The sequence below is a fragment of the Colletes latitarsis genome, chromosome 4, assembly GCF_051014445.1.
Source record: "Colletes latitarsis isolate SP2378_abdomen chromosome 4, iyColLati1, whole genome shotgun sequence".
In the NCBI taxonomy this organism is placed as follows: Eukaryota; Metazoa; Arthropoda; class Insecta; order Hymenoptera; family Colletidae; genus Colletes; species Colletes latitarsis.
The window spans coordinates 36,905,748-36,928,632 of record NC_135137.1 but is presented as its reverse complement, the minus strand read 5'-3'; the positions used below and the strand labels follow the sequence as shown (position 1 = coordinate 36,928,632).

At 42.7% G+C, this 22,885-nt stretch overlaps 3 protein-coding genes across 9 annotated transcripts; 2 read left to right on the top strand and 1 right to left on the bottom strand.

Moving 5' to 3' along the window:
- The first annotated feature begins 827 nt into the window (after nucleotides 1-827).
- Nucleotides 828-14,145, top strand: Cadps (calcium-dependent secretion activator 1). 4 transcript variants are annotated; one of them, XM_076764371.1, is made up of 15 exons: nucleotides 828-999; nucleotides 4,722-5,220; nucleotides 5,459-5,626; nucleotides 5,926-6,417; nucleotides 6,478-6,881; nucleotides 7,014-7,493; nucleotides 7,886-8,239; nucleotides 8,361-8,600; nucleotides 8,831-9,133; nucleotides 9,752-9,918; nucleotides 9,996-10,447; nucleotides 10,523-10,681; nucleotides 10,756-10,872; nucleotides 10,945-11,183; nucleotides 11,369-14,145. In XM_076764371.1, the coding sequence occupies exons 2-15, from the start codon at nucleotides 4,795-4,797 to the stop codon at nucleotides 11,571-11,573; spliced, it is 4,206 nt and encodes a 1,401-aa protein (XP_076620486.1). In that variant the 5' UTR covers nucleotides 828-999; nucleotides 4,722-4,794; the 3' UTR covers nucleotides 11,574-14,145. The 4 variants fall into 4 exon arrangements, with proteins under 4 accessions (XP_076620486.1, XP_076620485.1, XP_076620487.1 ...); XM_076764370.1 differs by having other exon boundaries at nucleotides 828-1,085; XM_076764372.1 differs by having other exon boundaries at nucleotides 828-1,085; nucleotides 8,831-9,134; nucleotides 9,762-9,918.
- Nucleotides 14,146-16,829: 2,684 nt separating this feature from the next.
- Pdhb (Pyruvate dehydrogenase E1 beta subunit) lies at nucleotides 16,830-19,383 on the top strand. Its single transcript, XM_076763308.1, has 5 exons — nucleotides 16,830-17,022; nucleotides 17,138-17,200; nucleotides 17,590-17,796; nucleotides 17,862-18,492; nucleotides 18,577-19,383. The coding sequence occupies exons 1-5, from the start codon at nucleotides 17,011-17,013 to the stop codon at nucleotides 18,726-18,728; spliced, it is 1,065 nt and encodes a 354-aa protein (XP_076619423.1). The 5' UTR covers nucleotides 16,830-17,010; the 3' UTR covers nucleotides 18,729-19,383.
- Nucleotides 19,381-21,694, bottom strand: Fibp (acidic fibroblast growth factor intracellular-binding protein). 4 transcript variants are annotated; one of them, XM_076763305.1, is made up of 7 exons: nucleotides 21,209-21,694; nucleotides 20,880-21,107; nucleotides 20,594-20,795; nucleotides 20,268-20,495; nucleotides 19,966-20,193; nucleotides 19,630-19,884; nucleotides 19,381-19,554 (listed from the first exon to the last, which is right to left on the bottom strand). In XM_076763305.1, exons 2-7 carry the CDS (start codon nucleotides 20,962-20,964, stop codon nucleotides 19,476-19,478), a joined length of 1,077 nt encoding a protein of 358 aa, XP_076619420.1. In that variant the 5' UTR covers nucleotides 20,965-21,107; nucleotides 21,209-21,694; the 3' UTR covers nucleotides 19,381-19,475. The 4 variants fall into 4 exon arrangements, with proteins under 4 accessions (XP_076619420.1, XP_076619421.1, XP_076619422.1 ...); XM_076763306.1 differs by having other exon boundaries at nucleotides 20,880-21,086; nucleotides 21,225-21,694; XM_076763307.1 differs by having other exon boundaries at nucleotides 20,880-21,086; nucleotides 21,229-21,694.
- Between the last annotated feature and the right edge of the window lie 1,191 nt (nucleotides 21,695-22,885).

Below are 22,885 nucleotides of genomic sequence, written 5' to 3'. Positions count from 1 at the left end.
CATTAATGGCACGCGCGGTAAGATTTAGAATAGTAACTCTAAAACACCGATCAAAAGGATTTTAATGCAGTAAAAGAGTAGAACGATAGAATGCTATGCAGCGTGTCGCATACGTTGGCGCGAATAGATCGAAACGAATTCGCATGTGATACGAAAAATAGTACGGGAATAAAGACGAGGCCGTGGGAGGCACGTATAAGATAGAAGAAAAGAAAAAAAGAATAACAGTAAGATATTAGAAGATGGAGTCGACGGAAACGGGCGTCGGGACGCTAGCGGCGGCGATAGCGTCGCACGACTCGCTCCTGAAGCGACCACCATTGACAACCGCGCGCACCCGATCGATGGCCCACTGCCACTTCATCCCTGCCTAGAAACTATCCTTCTTACTCTATCACTACCGCTATTTTCCCCTTCTTCGACACACCCACGCCATTCTTTATTCCGTCCCCCCGCGCTTTTACTTCTATCGAAACTTTTCTTCCCCCAAACCCACCCTCTCTGCCTTCCTGCTCATTTACCGATTTGCCAATTTCACTTTCGTTCGCCGATTTCTCTTTGCACCCTCTACGCGACTCTCACCCCAACCCCTTCTTTTACCCTCGTTCCTCGCCGTTAAATCGTACCGAACCTTTCGCTACGCGATTTTCCCCCCTTTCCCGTGTTCGTTCGATCTCGTTCCTCGAAGCTCGAACCGTCGCTTTCATCCATCGCCGCGCTTTTAGCCGCTTGTTTTCCCCGTTCTTTTCTTTTTTCGTTTTTCGCAAAACACCCAGTCAGCCTGCCTTTGTCGCCGTTAGTGCCTCCCTAGCGGCGTCTGTGTCGGCGTCGGCGTCGGCGTCGTCGGTATCGTCTCGGTGGTTAGTCAGTTGACGAGCAGAGGCGGCCGAGTTACGTTGGTCCGACGCGATCGTCGACAGTTCATCCGTCCGAGTACCGGAAAACAAGAGACCACCGTCGCACGGGAAACGAGTACGGACGTAGGAGGATATATAACGTGTGCGTTTCGAGCGCGATTAAATAACGAGCGCACGATGATTTGCCGATATTCAGGGTCGTCGTGGCCGTGCATCGCTTAAAAAAAGGTTGGCTTCGGTTGGTTCGTAATAACGATCGCGGAAGCTATAGCACGCGCGCATGCACGAAAGGGAACGACAGTACGAGCGAAAGAGTGGTTTCGTTGCAACAATCAGACCCGTTGTTGATAACTTTTCGGTGCCTCGACACACCCAAACGCGGGCGTACACGGTCCTTCGAATTCGAGTTCCCGTACGTTCGATCCGCAAACGGTCGACGCGCTTCGAAAGTTTTTGACTCGAGCCTTTCGTAAGCGTGACCATGCTCGAAAAGAAAAAGAAAAAGAAAACAAACGTCGTCGCGAGTTTCCTTCGACGCGGACGCGATCGGAGCGTGGCGCAGAAGATCGTAAATCGGAGGAAATCGACGCGAAGAAGTCTCTGAATATACACGTGCTTCCATTCCATTCGTCGGCCAAGGCAGAGGAGAGCCCGCGACATCGATTGTCGACTTATTATCTGCAAAAGGGAAAAGCCAGATAAGAATGATTGTTTGATTTCATCTCGAAATTATTCGGAATTAAAACGATTTTTATTTCGAACGTGCTCGTCACGGTTGTAGAAAGAGAACAGGATACGGAGTACGCGTTGAGGGAAGCACGTAGAGGCAATCTAATCAGAAGCGAGTCAACATGCGGAGGGAGGAAGTTTATACATATTCGAATGCCGTCGCTCCAACCATGTGTCGTTAAAGCTGTCCGTGTTTGCGCTGTTTCGGTGAATCGATCGATTCGTCGCGGTAATTTTTCACGTTCTGCACGTTCTGCTGCCGCCGACGAGAAAATAAAAAGGCGAAACGGATACGGTCGCGGGGCCTAAAAACGCTCGATATTCGTGCACACGAATACGTGGTCCGTTCTGATTTGCTATGCTCGACGACGTTCCTGAGCGAGGCTCTCGTCGTGTTCGACGGTCTGCAAAATAATCTCGTATTCGAAATGTCCCTTGCTTGACGAGACGATCCGAGGGGAAGCCCATCCTCGTCCAGGTAGCACGCGCTTGTAATATACGCTACGAATCGATCTACTTATTTACGTCGTTCCGTGACTCGATGCAGATACTGCTACGGGGGATGGGACGTTCGTACGTACGTACGTATGTACATACAATCCCTCGAGAAACGAATTTTTATCGAATCAATTTCACGTAAAGTAGGACATACGTGCTTAAATATTCTGCCTCGTGGATTGATTCGACCAAAGAGTAAGGGAACATTCGCGATTATCGAACTAGTACTTCATTGCGGGACGATAAAATGTAGCCATTGAAAATTCCAAAGAATCCAAATAATAGTGGATTTAAAACGTGGGGTATTTTGCATTTGGTAGTACAGGTTTTGCACTCTAAATTCACCTGGGTGATTTGAAAGCAAAGTAATATAACGTCACTTTGTCGTTTTATTGCAATGGATTAAGAAAACAAATTTCTTAATTTGTAGTGCAGAACCTGTAGCGACTAAAGCATATGATTGTCAAGGGAACGAGAATCGATCCTCCGAGTTGATGAAGACGCGAAATGGATCGCGTCGTTAAAGGGAAAGACCGAAACGTAGATGGTTCGCACGAAAGTTAGTTGTTTCGCAGCTGGTACTTGAACGTTTTCAAGACTACTCGTCTGGCGAAACGCAAACTGAGGGCAAAGAAGGCTCGTATTCGGTCTGAGGAATAATCGTCCGTCTACCAGCGTTTAAAATAGATCCTCGATCCTACGAACAAATTCTTATATCGCCTGATTTTCATACGCGTAAACAGTGGTTTGCGTTTAATAATTTGTTCGCACGAACGATAATTTGTCGCAAAGCTGAGAACCGTCTAACGTTTCGAATCGAAATCCACTTTAATTCCTCGTAAAGTACTCCGAGTTCAGGTTGTTTTAATTTATGCGCGGAAGATTAGCCGATACTCGGTTCTGTGCTTTGTCAGGGGGAGACAAAAGGAAACGCAACACGCGTCGATGATTTGATGAGACAGGAGCACGTGTATGCTATTTATGGCATAGCGAGTGCGCGAAAATGGACACGAAAGCACGGTAACGTTGGAAACTTGCAAAGGCGTATCCACGCGAATCGCGAAAACCAAAGGAGCGCGTCCCGAACTGGAGCTCAAACTCGAACTCGAACTCGAACGGGCCATTCGACGCGTCACGACTTATCGACGTTGCGCCAGAAATATTTGCATATCTGGGTTAGACATTAAAGCCCGTATACGGGTTGTCGAATAAAGTCCAGACGATCCGCGTTGCGTCGAACTTTGTCGCTTATCGCGCTTTCAAAGCAGCGTCGTTGTCTGTGCTCGTTTCGTTGCAGCTCGAATCTTAACACTTTGTGGTTCTAAATATATTTTCTTTTTTTTTTTACATTTCTTCGTTCTTCTTATATTCTATTTCTCAAGTTCTTAATGTCCTTTCAAGAATCGTGAGATTCTCGAGGCTTCTAGGGCTTCGAATCAGATTCGAAGTAATTCGATTCTTCCGCCATTTTACAGACCCAAAGCGTTTCAAATCCCATCACTGGTTACAGTGCTTCTTTTTCCGGGACAGTGACGCGCTTGACACTTGCCGTTCTTTAGTTCTCGATACTTGACAATTTCCAACGAGTTCCATAAGTAGTGATCGTTTCCATTGTGAAACGATGATATTGAATCTGCGGTCCATTGTTTCGCTGCGTCAGAAACACTTGCATCTTCGGATATGTCGGATGTTTTTAAATCGAAACATACGTCACACACGTAGTCTGTTCTACATTCGAGCTCATTGTCGATCAATCTCTCGTATCTGCTAGGTATTTCATACTTTACAAGAACACTTTGTTTAATAATGTTGTACAGATATTTTAACGTTCACTAATATCTGAATACTTTCTGCCAGAGAATCGAGAGAATTTTATATCACAGTAAAATTTGCATTCGTGTCACGAGTTCTTCCGCTTCCGTAGCCCGTCGAAACTTCTTAAATAGTTTGGGATTGGTATGAAGCGGACGTAGAAGCGTTTGTAAACTGCAGTCTAATGGTCGATGAATCGTGGGTGCATCGCTATATTCCAGGAACAAAGCGGTCCAGTTGGAACGACGATTAATAAGTGAGAGAACTTCGGTGGAAGCCAAAATCCAATTGTTGTCGGGCGAAATTCTAGCTATGGGTTTCGGGAATTCTAAAGGAGCATTGTTCATTGACTTTTTTCGCGAACAATGCTGTTCACTGCGAACCTTTGGAATGAATTTAAGAGGCGTATCGATCAAAACGAACATAACGAGTTTTGTTAAAAATTGTCGGATACGACCTTTTCTAAACTATCCCTATCGTTTACAAGCAACGACAACTTTTAATCTCAAACGATAGGGTGCAGGTTTCTTCCAGTCGGTTTGAATCCCGATAGTCTCAACACTAAAACTACCAAACTGGTCAAAATGACCTATTCGCAATTTCTAATAACAATTTTTGCAAATTCACCATGATTTTCTATAAGAATTATACATTTCTTCGAGTATCTATCGTTTCAATTTCTTTGGTACAAATAAAAACACCATAATAGTCGGTAGTTCTAGTGTCAAAAGCTTCGAACGGTTTCAAATCTGATTGCGAGCCATGGTCGAGCAAATCAAGAGAAAATGAGCGTTCACGTTAGACCGGGGATTCGTTCGATCGCAGATATCGAGGACAGACACGTGACCAAGCTGGAACGGTAGGCCTCCACGCGGGAGGCCGATCCTAGGGGAGCAGGATGATAGATCCCAGTTCGTCGGAGGAGAGCGACGAAGAGAAGAAGGACGCGAAGGATGTCGGGGGCGGTGGAGCCGGTGGAGGGGTTCGCGGTGGGAGCGGTAGCTCGTATGGCTCTCGTCGTCAAATGGGACCTGGCGGGGGCCTTGGGGGCGCGAGCGGCCCCGCGTCCGGGAGCGTGAGCTCCTTGGCCTCGGGGCTGACCGCGTCGCCAGGAGGATCGAGTCACGGCCCCATCGGGACTCCTCGCACCGGTGGACCCGCTGGCCAAGACGGAGGCCCCGGAATGGAGGGCTCCAACCTTTCCGCGACGAGGAACTCGTTGTCGCCGTCGATGTCTGCCGCGCAGGACGCAGCTAATTATGCTCAGAGGCCCAACAGTCCCTCGCCGTCGGTCGCCAGCGAGAAAGCTGACGTTGATCCACAGGTAAGACTTGTTTACCTTTGCTCTATAGACTGTTCACTGGAAAAATTTATATTCATGAGCAATGAATGTTTAAGGTGGGATTGATCGATCGATTTGATGTTTGTACAGGGTGTTTGGTTACCCCTGAGAAAAATTTGAATTGGAGATTCTAGAGGGAATGTCCTGTATATTGTGTATCGGTTTGCTAAAGGGGTGATGCTCGTTGGTTGTTGCCTCGAATCCGCCTTGCGTTTTGCAGGACAAACAGAAACGCGAGGAAGAAGAGAGGAAGACTAGAATACAGCTGTACGTATTCGTATCGCGGTGCATCGCTTATCCGTTCAACGCCAAGCAACCACTGGATATGACGAGGCGACAGCTGAAAGTGACCAAGCAGCAACTCGAGACAATATGTTCCCGATTTCAGGTGATTGCGCGAGATCGGTCGCGATCGGATCGCGGGGGCCTCCGGGATCCAAGCGTCGAAGGCCGGTTCTCCTTTCGTCTCGTCGCGATCGCGATAACACGGACGCGGAGGGGAAAAGAAACCTTTTCGATGGAGACCCCGACGCGTTTCGGAAGCCCTAGATGGCCGTCTTACACTTGAATATCTCGTGCGCGTTTAACCTTCGCCTTCGCGACTGATCCGAACGACCGTGATTCCGGATTCGATCCGAATTCGCGAATATATACGATCCGTAAATTTATTTCTTTCTGATCCCGCAGAGTTTCCTCAAGGGCGAAACGCAGATAATGGCGGACGAGGCGTTCCATAACGCCATAAAAAATTACTACGACGTGTTCTTAACGTCGGACAGAGTGATCAAAATGGTTCAGGGCGGAGCTTGCTCTCAGCTCGATTTCCGCGAGGTATTCAAGAAGAACATCGAGATGCGTGTTCGACGCCTCCCGGAAATCGACGGGTTGAGCAAAGAGACTGTGCTTACGTCCTGGCTGGCCAAATTCGATTGTATCTTGAAAGGTACGGGTGACGAGGAGACTAAGAGGCCCTCCAGGATGCAACAGCAGTCTTTGATATCGGACATGATACTGTCCAAAGAGCAGCTGTACGACATGTTTCAGCAGATCCTTGGCATCAAAAAGTTTGAACATCAGCTTCTGTTCAACGCCCTCCTGTTGGACTCAGCCGACGAACAGGCTGCCGCCATCAGGAGGGAGCTGGACGGTCGTCTGCAGAAAGTGAACGAAATGGAAAAGGTACCGTTTCTAGATCGGGGAACGTCCTTTGTCCATTTTTGCAACGTTCGTTTCTTTCAGGATCGCAAGCTCATGCCCAAGTTCCTGTTAAAAGAGATGGAGTCGCTCTACATCGAGGAGCTCAAGTCGTCTATCAATGTCCTAATGTCTAATCTGGAGCTGTTACCAGTCTCTAAGGGTTCGATAGACAGCAGATACGGACTGCAGAAGCTGAAGCGCTACAACCATCGTCGTGAGCGCTCCCGCTGCCGCGGTCAGGGTTCTCTCTCGAAATTGGAGGGCGACTCCGCCGACTGTGAACCACAGCTGACCAAGATGGACGTAGGCCTCAATTTCCAATTGGCCGTAGTCGTCATTGAAGTCAGAGGCTTAAAGAGTTTACCGCCGAACAAAATCGTTTTCTGCACCATGGAAGTCGAGGGCAAAAAGCTGCAAACGGATCACGCCGAGGCCTCCAATCCCACGTCAGTAGCCATTTAAATAACTCAATCCTTCTAAAACTCTGGGGTTCATCTCCTCCCATAATCGCCATCATTGCTTCCCCTTTCTCAAAAATCTATAAACTTCTACAACTATCGATTGCTCTCATCTTACAGATGGGAAACGCAGGGCGACTTCACGACCATGCAACCGCTACCGGTGGTCAAAGTTCGCCTCTATACCGAGAACTCCGCAATGCTGGCGCTTGAGGACAAATGGCTGGGCAAGGTTATCATAACGCCCCCGTTCGCGTCCAAGCAGCCAGAGTGGTATCGAATGACCGTCCCGAAGAACTGTCCCGATCAGGATCTTCGAATAAAGATCGGCTGTCGTATGGACAAGCCGTTCAACATGAAACATTGCGGTTATCTTTACGCGATAGGCAAGTCCGTGTGGAAGAAGTGGAAGAAGAGGTACCACGTGTTGGTTCAGGTCTCGCAATACACGTTCGCGATGTGCTCGTACAAAGAGAGAAGAAGCGAGCCGTCGGAGATGATGCAATTAGACGGCTACACGGTCGATTATATCGAGGCAGACTCAGCGAAAATCATGGTTTCTACCAATATTATGGTCGGCGCGAACTTGGACGGCGGAAGGTAAATGGTTCTAAACTCTCTCGACGGCAGTCAAAGTGCGCGGGGACGAACGGATGAACGAGAATCTACGATACTCTCCTGTTATATGCAACCAATCTTTCCCCGCGTGGAAGCAACCGATAATTAATTACGCTTTAAAGAATCTCAGATCTTACTTTACTACTTAATTAATCCGATACACCTATCCACAGGCATTGACTTCAATGTTTCTTCTACCAATCTCTATAATTTTCCCCGGTTCATTTCGTTAATACGTTCACTGTCCGGTCTCTTAGCGGCGTATTGAAAAGCGTGGCGCTATGACCCGTATACGGACCATGGACAGTGAACGTGTTAACATTCTGCTCGTTCATGAACGGATAACGCGTTCTGAAACAACTTGTGCTCGTCAGGTACTACTTTAACGCTGTTCGCGAGGGTGACAACATAGTGTTCGCCTCGGACGACAAGAACGAGTGTCAGACGTGGGTGATGGTCATGTACAGAGCGACCGGCCAATCGCACAAGCCTACACCGCCGGTCTCGGTGGCGGACAAAAATTCGTCGAGCAAGATACAGGGCGACGACAGAGTGAAGAAGCACGGAATGGAGGATTACATCAGCGCGGATCCTTGCAAATTCGATCATCACGGTCTGTTCAAATTTCTGCAGAACTTGATCCTGGATTACCGATTGAACGATCCGTTTTGCTCATTGGGCTGGTTCTCGCCCGGTCAGCTGTTCGTTTTGGACGAGTATTGCGCCAGGTAACGTAATCCGTTCCGGAACGGATTCGCAAACAATCTTCCCCTAAACGATCACGATGATACGAGTCGCGATCTCGCCTTTAAACGGACTGTTTGCTGTTTCTCTTTTCACGGTCTGCAGATACGGAGTGCGCGGCTGCTTTCGACATCTGTGCTACTTGAACGATCTGCTGGACAGAATCGATCGAGGATTCACGATAGATCCGACCCTGATACACTACAGTTTCGCCTTTTGCGCCTCTCACGTGTACGGGAACAGAACCGACAGGGTCGTGTCCATCACACTGGAGGAGAAGGACAAATTTCAGGCCATCAAGGGAAGACTGAGGCAGATCCTCGAGGATCAAATCACCAACTTCAGGTAGCACTCCACTTATCGTCTTAAGGGGGTATTACTGTCTAGACTGTCAGAGATTTTGCTGACATATTCATTCATCTCATAAGCATGTACAGTATTTTGTTCATGTTCTTGTTTAATACTGTACATACTTATAAGATGAATAAATATATCTGCACAATCTCAGTACAAAACAGCCTACCTACCATTAAAAAAACGTAACTTCGGAAATTAACCGCGTGATGATCCAACAGGTATAGTTTTCCATTTGGTCGGCCGGAGGGCACGGTGAAGGCTACATTGTCGCTTCTGGAGCGCGTGATGATGAAAGATGGCGTCAGCCCCGTGGATACGGAAGAGGTGAAGGGTTTGATCAAGGGCTGCCTGGAAACGGCGGCTCTCGTTAATTACACCAAGCTCTCCGCCGAAGCGAAGATCGAGGACGATCTAAGCGGCGACGTTTGCGTTCCGCCCAACAAGAAGCTCGCCGATCTTATACAGCTGGCCGAAATGTGCGTGGATCTGCTTCAACAGAACGGAGAACATTACTCGGAGGTATTAGTTGGATTTCTAGAATCGTCTTAAGCTTCACGGGATCCTCGAGAGATACGGTCGCATGGAAAGGGACCGAAACGTCCCAAAACTGTGAAAGAAACTCGAATTTGTACGCGAACGCGCTCGTAAACAATCAATGCAACGTCTCATTCGTCTAACATACGCTCGACAAAGTTTCTTTTACTAAAATTTCCTCGATCGTTCTCTGCTTGATGTTTATTAACCTTAACATGCAGAAACGGACCAAATATTGGGTCGAACGCTAAATTTCAGCACTATTTGAACTTAGTTTCATCCGTAGTCTATCAAGTCTAGTTGTTAGAGCATCCTGCACGCAGTTACGAGGCAAATATCGCAAGGATCGAGGTATCGCCTGTGGTGTCTACGTATCTCCTCGAAGAACGTCGGATTTGGTGATGTTTTCATTTCTCTTAGCTGCTCATTCAGTCGCTAGTTTGTGCTGAAATTTCGTCGACGGCCCAATAAAGGGAAGAGACCAGAGGCGCGAACGCTCAAGGATTCCTCGCTCGGGGTGGCGATCCCATCGCCTCGAGTTAAACGAAATGTGCCCACCGTATATGTGCGATGTCCAATATTTTCACGATCCGCTCCTACTACACTGTACCACAGGCGTTCGCCTGGTTTAGCGATCTTATGGTGGAACACGCCGAGATATTCTGGTCGTTGTTCGCCGTTGACATGGACAAAGTGTTCGCTGAACAACCGCCAGACACTTGGGACAGTTTCCCTCTCTTCAAAGTGATGAACGACTACTTGAGAGAAGACGGTACGTGAGATCTTCCTTTCTTCTATTTATCGCCCATTTGCTCCGTAACTTGCCTTCCGTTTCGTTTCGTCTCGTAGACAACTTGAAGAACGGCAGGTTTCATCAACACCTACGGCAGACCTTCGCTCCTTTGGTGATACGTTACGTGGACTTGATGGAGACGTCGATCGCCCAGTCGATCCAAAAGGGATTCGAGAAGGAACGCTGGGAAATAAAGGGGAACGGATGCGCCACCTCCGAGGAGCTATTTTGGAAACTGGACGCGCTTCAGTCGTTCATCAGCGATCTTCACTGGCCGGATTTAGAATTTCGACAGCACTTGGAGCAGAGGTTGACGCTGATGGCTTGCGACATGATCGAGTCTTGCATCCAACGAACGGACGCCGCTTTCCAACAGTGGCTAAAAAAAGGTGTAACCTTTACTTCGACGGACTACATCATACCATCGGAAATGTGCGCGATGGTGAACGTCATCTTGGATGCGAAGAACCAAAGCTTCGACCTTTGCACCATCGACGCCGTCGATGTGGTAAGTTTGCTTTCTTTTCAATTCACGAATACTCGAAATGGGATCATGGCATCGATGGTTTTGATTCGCTTTCAGCATCAGTATCATTCCAAGATAGACGATCTGATAGAGAAAACGTCGGCCGCTATGACCCAAGGGATGATCAACAAGCTAGTCACGGTTCTGGAGACGACCTTGTCCAAGCTATCCCGTTACGACGAGGGATCCTTCATAGGATCCATACTCAGCCTTACGGTAAACGATCGTTCTTTTTAAACTGCCAAGATCGAAGGATCGTACCTTTCGAGCATCGTGAAAATCTTTTTCAGAAAGTGTCGGGGAGCGGTAAAGAAATGGGTCAGGCCTACGTGAGCTTCACGAGGAACTGTATGGATCAGATTCGTAGCAAAGTCTTGGACGAACTGTGGATTCTGACGTTCTTCGAGGTAAACGACGATCTGACTCTTCTTTTCCAGTTACGTTCTTCCGCGTTAAATCGCATCCAACTGTTCTCGTAGCAATGGTACACGGCGCAAATCCAGATGCTGTGCAACTGGCTGTCGGAGAGGCTCGATCACAGTTTGCACCTACATCAATGTACCTGTCTCGCCCACATCGTGAAGAAGATTTACTCGGACTTCGAGCTGCAGGGTGTCATGGAGGAGAAACTTAATTCGATGACATATCAGACTATATCTAAGAGGATGCAAACGGAAGAAGCGACTTGTGCCTTAACCATGAGCGCTCAGAACGAAGAGTGAGTATGTCACAGCAATGTTCGGATAACTGCAGGCCATTTTCGATCGGATAAGCGACTCGATAGTCGTTCCTTGATATCCACTTTCGCTGTTATTCGTTTTGTCGCTGCTAATTTGAAACATTTTGCGTCGTTATCTGTTCCTTGAGTTGCTGAAACGTTTACGTTTTTTGTTCGTTTCGCAGGGGACTCTCGGAGAACGGTAACGACGACGAGGTGGAACGACCGAAGACAAAAGTAACGGTCGTCGAAAACGTGGAAGGGGAAGACTCGAATTACGTATCGAACATCAGCAACGTCACCTCGAACGTTGTCGGAAAGGTCGGCAGTATGTTCGGCAAAGGCATCGGTGGCCTTTCTACGAAGTTCGGCGGAACCAGTTGGTTCTGATTATAATAATTATCCTTATTATTATTCTTATGATTACTATTATTATTATTGTCACCATCATCGTCATCGTCATTTCCATTACGATTTTTTAGTATTCTGCCGATAACTTTACATTTCGACTAGTACGTTTTTTCTTGTCTACCACATATGTACATACACACCGAGTAAAGAGTTTCGATGACGGGACCGTCCAAAAATCACGTTTTTGGACGTTTAATCGAGCTACGGTTCGTCGATGGAGAACCGTCGATTCGCTTACGATCGAACGAAAGAATGTAACTCTTATCGCTTCGGCACAGACGCGCGTTTTTTCGTGATTTACTTTCACCGTCGGTCCTGTGCACGTTTCGACAAAAATTCGTTTCGTTGTTCGATCACGTTCGGCCGTTCGTCCAAAAGAAACGCTGTACCGTCTCTATTTCGAATCGTTGCTACCTCGCTCGGTGATCAAATCGAAAAACAATCGCAAACATACGAATCACGAATAGGAACGTTTCTTTCGATAACAACTCTATCTTCGAACTTCGCTACGCGGATGAACTATAGGTGGGACAGAATCGAATACCCTCTCGAGACTGTTTAATCGCGCCAATTGTAACTTCTGCTTGTACAAAGTCTTTTGCCTTTGTTCGACGAAGCCAATGGTACGATTTCGCCTCCCGTCGAATGTCTGGAGCAGCCAGAGTCTGTTAAATCTTTATTCAAAGGTCAAAGTTCAATCTCAACCGAGAATTTATTACTTCGACTAGATAATTATAATATGTATTCTGTATTAGTAATTACGTGAATTGTTTACCTTTTGTTTTAAACGAGAATTTTTTATTCAAACGATGCGTTCTGTCCCGATTATAGTAACGCGTTTATCGAATACTGTAGCTTAGACCTCTTGAGAATATTGTTTCCAACGATTCGATTCAATTGTTACTGTTGGGCGAACATTCGAGTTAAGCGTTTGTGCCATATCAATCGAAATTATGTCTCTTCGGCTCGTTAAAATTCTACAAGAGCCACGCTCGTTGGACCTCATCGTGTCTACGATATATCTACTATGTATATCCTTACCTCTATACTTGCCCCCTACTCGTGTACCTGTTTCAGTCCTTGCCCCACACTACCCCTCATCCTTATCCGTATCCATATCTGTATCTTGAAAATGTGCGACTTTCTTTGCTGATCGAATTCATCGTAAACTCCGAGTGCACAATTGTGACGGTTTCGTCTTGTTTCATGTCACAGCTCCATTCGATCGCCTTGTCCACTGAAATCGACAAATTGTTCAACCAATTATCAAGAATGTATTTTTAATCATTTATTGGTTAACGATCGTACGAACTCGCGGTAATTATTTCCAATAGCTCCGACCTCGTTAATTTCAACGGTCTTGAACTGTATCGAGGGCGATGTATCGCGAGTGCTACGAAGGAAAACATACTCGATCTTATTTTTCAAGATATAATTATTAGAAACCTTGAGTTATGTGAAATTGCAATTCACGCGTGCATTGTATTTTCGAGACAATAAAAGGTTTCTAATATTTGTATTTCGAAGACTAAAAGTGATAAATATTGTTTCTTCAGAAACAGTTACATATTGCCTTCAATATACATCGAGGCTGTTGAAATCGGTAACAGCCCAGAGATTTGAGATTGATTTTTTTTTTACTGATACTGTATTAGTAAAATCGTATCGTGCAAACGGGTTGTAAGATCAACGCTATAGTAAATGATCCAGAACTCTGAAGAATTTGCGACACGAAACGAAACGAAACGAAGGCGAAAGTAAAGTGAAACGTAAAGTCGATCGGTTGGCCGATCGTTCCGTGTCTCGTCGTTAAAAGAAGAGAATTTCTTGTCTACCTCAAATTCCCTAACGAGTAATTTCGTTGTTACAGAAAGCATTTACGTATTATACGAGAAAAGCGAAACGTTTCGAATCGCTGAACGAACGAACGAACGAACGAAACGCCGAAAAATTGTAGAAGATCTTTGGCCCGTCTTCCGGTCGGCGAATGTTTTGAAATATTACTAGGCACGAAACAAACAATGCATTTTATCGTCTTGTTCTTGTTCGACGCGCGAGGCGGCACATTGCTGGTCGGTTTTTAGACGTTAATGAGACGCGCAACATTTGCGCCCGATATTCTTTCGTCAGGAGGTGAAAGATGCGTGCTGCATTCGGAAACAGTTACCAGTAGCAGTTTGTTTGTACATACATTTAGTAAAAAAAAAAGTAAAAAAAAAAATGGTACAAGGAGAAAAGGAGATTTTTATATCGTGTAAATTAGCACGTTGAGACGAGTCTCGTGTCTCGTGATGTGTCCAATTGTATGTACGATACGCAAATTCAACGTGACGGAGAACAGCCATAAAACTCTCTTCTGTTCGGTTCAATTCGCGGTAAAAATTTCTTGGGTTGCGTCTACGCGCGTATAAATATCGAAATTCGAAAAATCGCACGTTATTGTTTGTTTTTTCGTACTTTCGTACAAGGATACACGTACATACATATATGTTGATACTTGTTTGAATGGAATTCGAAAACAGTAAACGATGCAAAAAAAAAAAAACAAAAAGAAATAGACAGAACCGCGTGCCAGCGGATACCGATCCATTAAACGTTCGGCAAATTAATTTAGAACGAGTGCAAAATCGTCCGACAGTTTCGCGGAGACCTTGGTAGACACGATTTCGATTTTGATTCGCCCTGGCACGTTTTGCTTCCCTTCGTTCCGATCGTTCGACACAACGATCAACGTCCTTGAAGTGTAAGTGCCACAAGGGATTAATCGAGGCCTTGAAGAAGAGTAACTTTATAATTTAGTCTCAAAGCTGCGTCAGTATTTTTCGACGCCAAACGCTAAACGAAAAGGGCATTTTTTGAACCCCGGACACGCTAGACGAAACAAAGAAAAGAAAAACATAAAAACAAAAAAAAAACGAAAAAAAAACAAAAAAATAGAAAACGTACAACCGAGAGTAGTTGAACGTTATCAAAAGTAAAGTTAAATCGTTGTAGCGCACTTGCAGGAGATGTTAACGGTACTACAGTTATTATAAGTATTATTATTCTTACTATTGATAATTCTCTTGTAATCTATGATTAATTAGACTAGAACGATTAAGGAAGGATCTCTTTTTGCTCCGACGATAGTACTCCTGCACTGACTACACTTTATGCGCGCTCTCTTTCTCTCGCCCTGTCCCCGATATTCACCTTTTGTCATCCCTTACGGTTTCGACCACTTTTTCCTCTTCTCCTTCTCGTTCGACTCTTTTCCGATAGCCGCACGCAGATGCACACGCGCACACGAAACACACCCACACGCATCCACGACAGAGATCCTTATTTCGCGTGTATTGCGAATACATGAATCGAATTCGCGTAATTTTTAATGATCGACGCCGAAAAATTGTAAACCACGTTCAGAACCGCACACTGCACATTTATCATTTATAATAAATTATAAAAAAAATCCAGAATAGTTTTATTCGCGTCGCGCGTACAGCTCTGAACGTGGCTCGCAATCTGTCTGCGGTCAATGGTTAAGTACTACGTAAATCCGATTAACTGATTACAGTTTTGCACGTGTATCTTAATACACGTCTAAAATAGCGATCTCTAATCCACACACATACAAACATACATGCATACATACATACACACATGCAAATGCAGATGCAGATACAGATACAGATACAGATACAGATACAGATACAGATATGAGACAAAAGCAAATACCTTAGAGGCACACAAGCCCACACTTTGGGACCCTCTCTTCGTTCCCTTAGATCACTTGGCCTCCATTGCGTTATCGTAACTTTAGTTAACGATCAAAGAGAGGGTCGTTTTATCCTAGCCAGTGTTCTATTCGATTAAAATTCTATGCAAATTGTTGTTCTCTCGTTAATAAAATGTCCGACAAAGAAGAAATACGGTTCAGAACGATCTACCCGAATTTAATTTCCTTCTTCGAGAGATTTCTGCACAAAATCGATGTCACGATGTCATTTGTTCATGTACGTTCATCGAGCATCGTTCCGTTTGTTAATCGCAAATTTGTACGTATAGTTGGATCGAGATTCTAATCATAATCACAACGCAAGTGTCTTCGCAATAGAATGCTCTCGTATGAATGTTAGCTACGTATGCATTTCTCCATAAAGGCAATCCACACGCACGCATTCAACACGCATTTTCACATTGCATTTGTCATTGTACCAAGAGCGAATACTTTTTGTAAATAAACAATGTGCTAATGTTGGTACTTCGTCTCTTTGCTCCAAGGATTTTTAAGTAAGTCTCATAAGTATCACCCGTTCATAACATTATCGGCAAACGCTTTCTTTACCAGGTACGTCTTCAACCATGTCTACGCTTTATTTCGCTAATTAAACACTTTCAAGGCATAATTAGTGGTCATTTTCAGTCGTGGTCATTGTTCATAAAATTCGACATAATTATCGGCCGAGATTTAAAATACTATTTTATACTTACATATTTCCGTTTCATAAATATGTACATACATTGGCGTTTGCTACGTAATAACGTTAAATATTACGCGAAACAAGTTCTGGATTTTAATGCGTGCCCATTTTGTTCATACATTCCTCGATCGATCAAGATATCGAGCTTGGTCGAATGTAAATCAACCAACATGGCAGCCATTCGCAGTAGATATTGCGTAAGTATACGAACACGTACACACAGTAAGTGTATTATCTACATGTATTTGTCTGTACGAAAGTTTCGGACAACTCATTCACAAGCATGAATTACAATCTGAAAAATGATTTTTGTCGATATCATAATGCATCCAAAGCTTCGATCGTTCATCGATTGCAGATCCAAAGAGACCATCTATTGATACTCATAAGTTGATACTTCAACTTACAAATTCACACCGATGCTTTCTATGAATCCGGTATATTCCAAAATAGCCGCGTGGGTGTAACATTCGTATTACGATTGGCTGGATAATAACTCTATCTGTTTATCATTGGCTAGCAGAGAAATGGCGCCTCGAATTTACTATCGCTAAAGAAAGGACGTGAAATCGTATTCGTAAATCCATTCTTAAATAAAATAAAGGAAGCAAGAATAAGTGTAAAACATTTTAGATGCAACAGATTCTGTAAATTGTTTGCTAATCGAATTAGTAATCTGTTCCCTCCATAATTCCCTCCATTATTCCTAAAGAGTCGTCGCGAAAGTATAAAAAATAGGGTATAGTTCGAGACAAATGTGTTTCATAAGAGTTCGCCTACTGACCTTGAGCTTCTCTAGTATCGTTCCGCGTTTCGGCCCGTGGCGAACACTGAAAGAAACTCGAGCCATCTCGAGCCAGAGGCCCTGATAATACACGCGAGTACCGAGTAAGAACATTTCGATTGATTGATACAACCCCAGATTCGAAGATTACCTAAAAAATCGACGGCCTATGATGTTTTCGGTAAATATCACAACTCAATGAAACCAACTTGCGTTTAAATCTTAGAAAACATATGACATTCATAGTTTAAAAAATAAACGAAACACGTTTCTGATTGTTCGTCCGTTGTTTCCAGTGTGTCTTGAGAAACACCGCACGACGTTCGTTTTCGACGTCAAAATGGGCTGCCGCGCAGCAGGTAATAATATCAATATCTTTCTTTTACATTCGCCTCCCGAACCTAACCTTTTTTGCTTTGACGTGGATCAAGTTCCTCGCGCACCGTTTTCTTCGCGCAACGATAATAACCTTAATAATTCACCTTTTCTCTTATTCCAATCGTATCCGCTCGACGGATAATGTTGCTTCCTTTTTTTCGTTGGATAAATTATTATTTAATTGGTTGCTACATGTTGAAGGGCAACAAAGGTCACTCATATTTAATTCTGACAACATCGTGTTGGTCTTACGAAATTAAAATCTGTGAGTGCACTGTATGCTGTGCATTTTTATTATCTGGACAAAATGTAAAATGCAATGCCAATCATTGACATGGTTTCTTCGTTCTATCGTGTTCCATTCTTATAGATGACTGTGCGAGATGCTTTGAACTCTGCCCTGGATGAAGAAATGGAAAGGGATGAAAAAGTGTTCTTGCTTGGAGAAGAAGTGGCACTGTATGATGGAGCTTATAAAGTTTCTAAGGGCCTCTGGAAAAAATATGGCGACAAACGTGTGGTCGATACTCCTATTACAGAAGCAGGATTTGCTGGTATCGCTGTAGGGGCTGCAATGGTATGTATACCTTATGCATATATTTCTCATCTTTGTTTCTATTTCTAATAAAACCAATGTTTTAGGCTGGATTGCGTCCGGTTTGCGAGTTTATGACATTTAACTTTTCTATGCAAGCAATCGATCAGATTATTAATTCAGCTGCCAAAACGTTTTACATGTCTGCTGGTAAAGTAAATGTACCTGTTGTCTTTCGTGGACCAAATGGAGCAGCAGCAGGTGTAGCAGCACAGCATTCTCAATGCTTTGGTGCATGGTACAGCCACTGCCCTGGTTTAAAAGTAGTATCGCCTTACAATAGCGAAGACGCGAAAGGCTTGTTAAAATCTGCTATTCGGGATCCGGATCCTGTTGTTGTATTAGAAAATGAAATTTTATACGGTGTTCAATATCCCATGTCGGACGAGGCCTTGTCGAAAGAGTTTGTACTACCGATTGGTAAAGCGAAAATCGAACGCGCCGGCAAACACGTTACGTTAGTAGCACATTCCAAAGCCGTCGAACAAGCTCTCGAAGCAGCAAATGAGCTTGCCGGAAAAGGAATAGAGGCGGAGGTAATAAATCTTAGATCTTTGAGACCACTGGACATAGACACTATTACACAGTCGGTAGCAAAAACGAATCACATTTTAACCGTGGAACAAGGTTGGCCTCAGTGCGGTATCGGAGCGGAAATTAGTGCTAGAATTTCTGAAAGTAAGTCTTCTGGATTCGAACGTTAAACAATGGATAATAACTATTACTAGCGAATTTCGATTAATAGGTTTCTTTTGATTTCAGGCGAGGCATTCTATCATCTTGACGCTCCGGTAGTTCGTATCACGGGAGTTGATACTCCAATGCCTTATACCAAATCGCTTGAAATCGCAGCTTTGCCGCAAAAGAGCGACATAGTATACGCGGTAAACAAAGTACTCGGTTTGGCAGAGTAACTATTTGTATAGATATCTAGGTAAAATTAAAATTTCCCATTTGTCTTTCCTTCAAAATTTTTCACGATCCCGTGTATCCCTTCTCGATATGGCATCCCATAGATTCCTTACTAGATACAGAGTAAGTACAAAGTTTAACGGTAATAAAATAATTAGTAGAAAATCGTTTTAACGATTGAAATAATGTTTAAGTCACAAAAGTTTAAACATACCGCGACATGTAAGAAACGATGCATTGTTCGTCGTCCCGTTAGTGTGTGCAAACACAGATATTGTATATATATATCACTGCATCGCAAGCAGTACCTGTTAGTCGAACATTCAAATTCTACGAACAACGTAATAATATCTAATTAGTATAACAGTGTTTTAATGTTTTTGTTGTTAGAGCGAATCGATATTATTGCTTTGTGTATAAATTTGAAATATCGATCCTTGAATACGAGTTAAGAAGCATTAACTTATTGCCATACACATACGAATTATTTCACCTGCTCTAAAATTTCTCTCAAAGACAATCTTGTGACCGTATTTGAAAATAAATCGAGAAAATTGTAAAATTGTAAATCAATATATATATATGAAATGGGCGCATAAACATGCTGCATTTGTTTATGAATTATTTATTACCTAATAAATTGTAGTATACGTACAATTCATTATGTTTATTTCATTCCGCAAAATTTAATTCCCATCGTTGTTAATTGCATTTACTTTTTGCATACTGTCGTCTTCTTTCAGTAATAGTCATGTGTGATACATACGCAATAAACAGCACGTTACGACGGTCATGTAGCGTTCAAAAGCATCCCTCAACTCCCCGTCTCTGGAAACGGGAATATTTTACTTAAACTCAGCAAACCCCTGATAGTTGATTATTTTCCAACAGTTTGTTTTATACCTAAGGACATCCATGTCTAACGCGCATTGAGTATAAACTGACAAAAAGTGTCTGAGATCAGTGTGTGTCCAATTAACTTGACGCCACGGCTCTATGCATCGTTCTACTAGCTCCAGAAAGAAAAACCTCAAGTCTCGGGAACGATGAAGATTACAACCTATTCCTAGTATTGCTCTGGAATACGAACGAAAGTTTGCATCCACTTCTTGGTACGAACGCTCCAGAAGCACAGGTTTAAGTTTGATGCATACTAAACTATAAAAACGGATCTATAAGTTAAACGAAACAAAGCTGGATATTTCGATCCTGCGTATATTTTTCACAAACAAAACATACTGTTTGTGGTGCTTATCATTTTCCAAAAGTATCCTAGACTCTGCTAGTTCTAGTAAGAATTCTCTATCCAAATCTGTATCAAAATATTCAGACCCGACGCAACGATACGTCCACGAAGACATCATACTATTGGCGCAATGGTATAAATCGGGAAATGTTAAAAATTGGAGCTTTCTTTTGTTCATCTCGAATCGAAGACACGCTATGAATACCACGGCCGCATATCGCCTAAGCGATTGTAGATATTAACATAAGTTGTATAGATGTAAAAAAACATGTATTAATGATTTTCTTTTCGTTACTTGGCAAGATCTTCGGAAAGTAAAAAATGTTGTTCGATATTGGCAGCTAAAGAACCTGGTAAATCTTCTACAACTTTGAACACCCTCTTCACATTGTCATATTGTCTGCGACAACTCTTTAATGTGATGCCTGTCTTTTCTGACACTTCATCCATGTCTTTTCTACTTTTTGATGTCAACTTTTTACCTAATAGCTCTCTGATGACCACATCATCAAATTCGTAATACCTGTTTGTCGTGATTGACAATAAACGTGTGTTACAAGAACAATTTAGCTATTGACGCGAACGGTATACTTACATACATGGTAAAAAGAGTCTGCTTACATTTCGATAAGCATCTGACTAGTTTGAGGTTCGATTTGAAATGCTAACTGTTCACTCGCCAATTTCGTGGGAGTATGAAGAAGCTTTTCCAGAAGAGCGTAAGTTCGATAATGATCGAGGATATCGGAAGCGATTAATTCGATCGGTGCATTCGTTTGATGACATATTCCTCGTTGATGCAAGATACTAACTGCATCGCTCGCTAGATTAGGAAGAGCACCAAATATGTCAAAGTTGCATAAATGAACGAATAACCAAGGAAATTTCAATAGACTTATAAACTTACATGTATGACCATCGACCCAAAGTTGATAGATCTCTGGATCAACAAGAGTGTAATTGCTAATAAACACGTCGACCTCTGACAACATTGTGAAGATGCGTTATTAGCAATCGATTCAAATCAGATCGTGTTTGATAGAAGAGAATGGAAATTACGCTTTACCCAGAAACGGGCTTTACCATACATCGATTCAAGGCATCGTATTTCTATCTACATATATGTAAATCGAGTCTATATGAATGTCACAAAGGAAAACGAGCTTGCAATATACTCGTGCTTACGAAATCTCACACACACTAGCTACAAACAGAATAGGTGTAATTCAATTAAACGAATTGAATCATGTACCTACGTTCCTTTATATTCCCTTTATTACGCTATATAGTTTCGATTTTCGCGATTATTTTCAGAAACAGTACTATATACTTTGTTTTCGATTACGTTACGCCATAGATGAAATATTGAATAGACCTAGCATAGAATATGTTACCAAACGTATAGATTACCAGCAGTTTGCATCGGCCACTGATAGAGGTCATCTAATTTCTACTATTTCTCGCAAACGCTTACCAAAGTTTCATTTCTATACGAAACAAGCACAAATTAAATATAGAATAGACTAATAATTTTTAACCTTTTTTTTTCATGAATCTCTTCTAACGAAACACTGAAATTGTACGTTACAGACAATTCTTTTAACGTTATTAATTTGGATCAGATTCGATTTTAGCACTCTTAACGTTTGTAATCAAGGCTAAATGTTCGGAGAATGTAATTGATTTGAAAGCAACTAAAATTAGATTTCTGGAATGGCTTTAAACGAACAATTTTGTAGGTTATGCACAGATTTCGAGAACTACTTAGTTGCAACAATTAATAATTTACATTACATAATAATTAAAAGAATATTTACATGTGAATATCATTTTGTATATTACACTCATTTTCATTAGACCGAACAGATAGTTAAACTAAATACTAAATACCGATTCGTTAACGTAGCTCTTCCCCGCCATTTTGTTGCATCCTTTAAAAAGGTATAAAGAGAACCACTGTTGTCGAAAATGTTCATTTCACCTAGAGCACCCGAGATGAAAGATCATCGCGAAGTCGGATCTACCTCTTAATCATTCATTAAACTAACTATCAGCATTAAAATATTGATTTCTTAATTAATCTAGAAAACACAAAACTTGTGCATATAAATAAGGCGAATGGAACTATATTCGCCATTTTTCAGATTTAACAAATCTTTCCTTACTATTAAAAGATTGCTGTACATTGGGTATTATACAGTCTCCTCGTTTTAGAGTACAAATATAGGGCACGGCCGTCTTGGCATGAAAGGTCCAACGTTATACAGTGCTGGACATACATAGGTATTGGCACAGTTCGCGATTCTGTATACGAACATTTACTGAAAAAACTGTTTACACCGCTTATTTTGTGCATACATCTTTATTTAGAATATTTTACCTATCTACATGCAGGGGTAGACGTATTTGAAACTAGTTTAGAAATACATTATTCATTTATTGAAACAAGTAAAGGATATCTTAATAATCATTTCAGTTGTCTTGTACCAGTTTAACAACCGATTTAATAAGTGATTTTTAAAATAATTTAAAAAGTGTCAAGAAAAGGAAAGAAACCATATCGAAAGAAAAAAGAATTATTATTGAACTTGTATATACAAAGTAAATCTTATATAAATGTTGGTGAGGTAGTGCAAAGCAGCAGTTTTATAATTAAAAATATTTTCAGAAGTTTCATAAACATGTCGAATGCTTGTAATTGCTTACAGCGGCCGGTCGCATAAATTATCAGACAGAGAGAAAAAATAATCAATATTATGGTCCATTCAATGCCAGATTAAAAGAGGCCGTGAAACGAAAAGAAATAAGCTAGAAAGTCCAACACGACATTATTTAAAATATGCTAATACTTTTGTTCATGCATAAGATGTTGTAAACACATTTTCATTAGTTATATGTTTCCTATGTTATTAA

Bases quoted from the DNA above. Each gene is read 5' to 3' on its own strand.
- Cadps (XM_076764371.1), top strand. From the start codon at position 4,795: ATGATAGATCCCAGTTCGTCGGAGGAGAGCGACGAAGAGAAGAAGGAC. The intron at 8,240-8,360 runs GTAACGTAATCC...CACGGTCTGCAG, and splicing joins TTGGACGAGTATTGCGCCAG to ATACGGAGTGCGCGGCTGCT. The intron at 11,184-11,368 runs GTGAGTATGTCA...TTCGTTTCGCAG, and splicing joins ATGAGCGCTCAGAACGAAGA to GGGACTCTCGGAGAACGGTA.
- Pdhb (XM_076763308.1), top strand. The intron at 17,797-17,861 runs GTATGTATACCT...CCAATGTTTTAG, and splicing joins TCGCTGTAGGGGCTGCAATG to GCTGGATTGCGTCCGGTTTG. The intron at 18,493-18,576 runs GTAAGTCTTCTG...TTTTGATTTCAG, and splicing joins TAGTGCTAGAATTTCTGAAA to GCGAGGCATTCTATCATCTT.
- Fibp (XM_076763304.1), bottom strand. From the start codon at position 20,964: ATGTTGTCAGAGGTCGACGTGTTTATTAGCAATTACACTCTTGTTGAT. The intron at 20,796-20,879 runs GTAAGTTTATAA...TTCCTAATCTAG, and splicing joins TTGGGTCGATGGTCATACAT to CGAGCGATGCAGTTAGTATC. The intron at 19,885-19,965 runs GTATGTTTTGTT...CCGTTTTTATAG, and splicing joins AATGATAAGCACCACAAACA to TTTAGTATGCATCAAACTTA.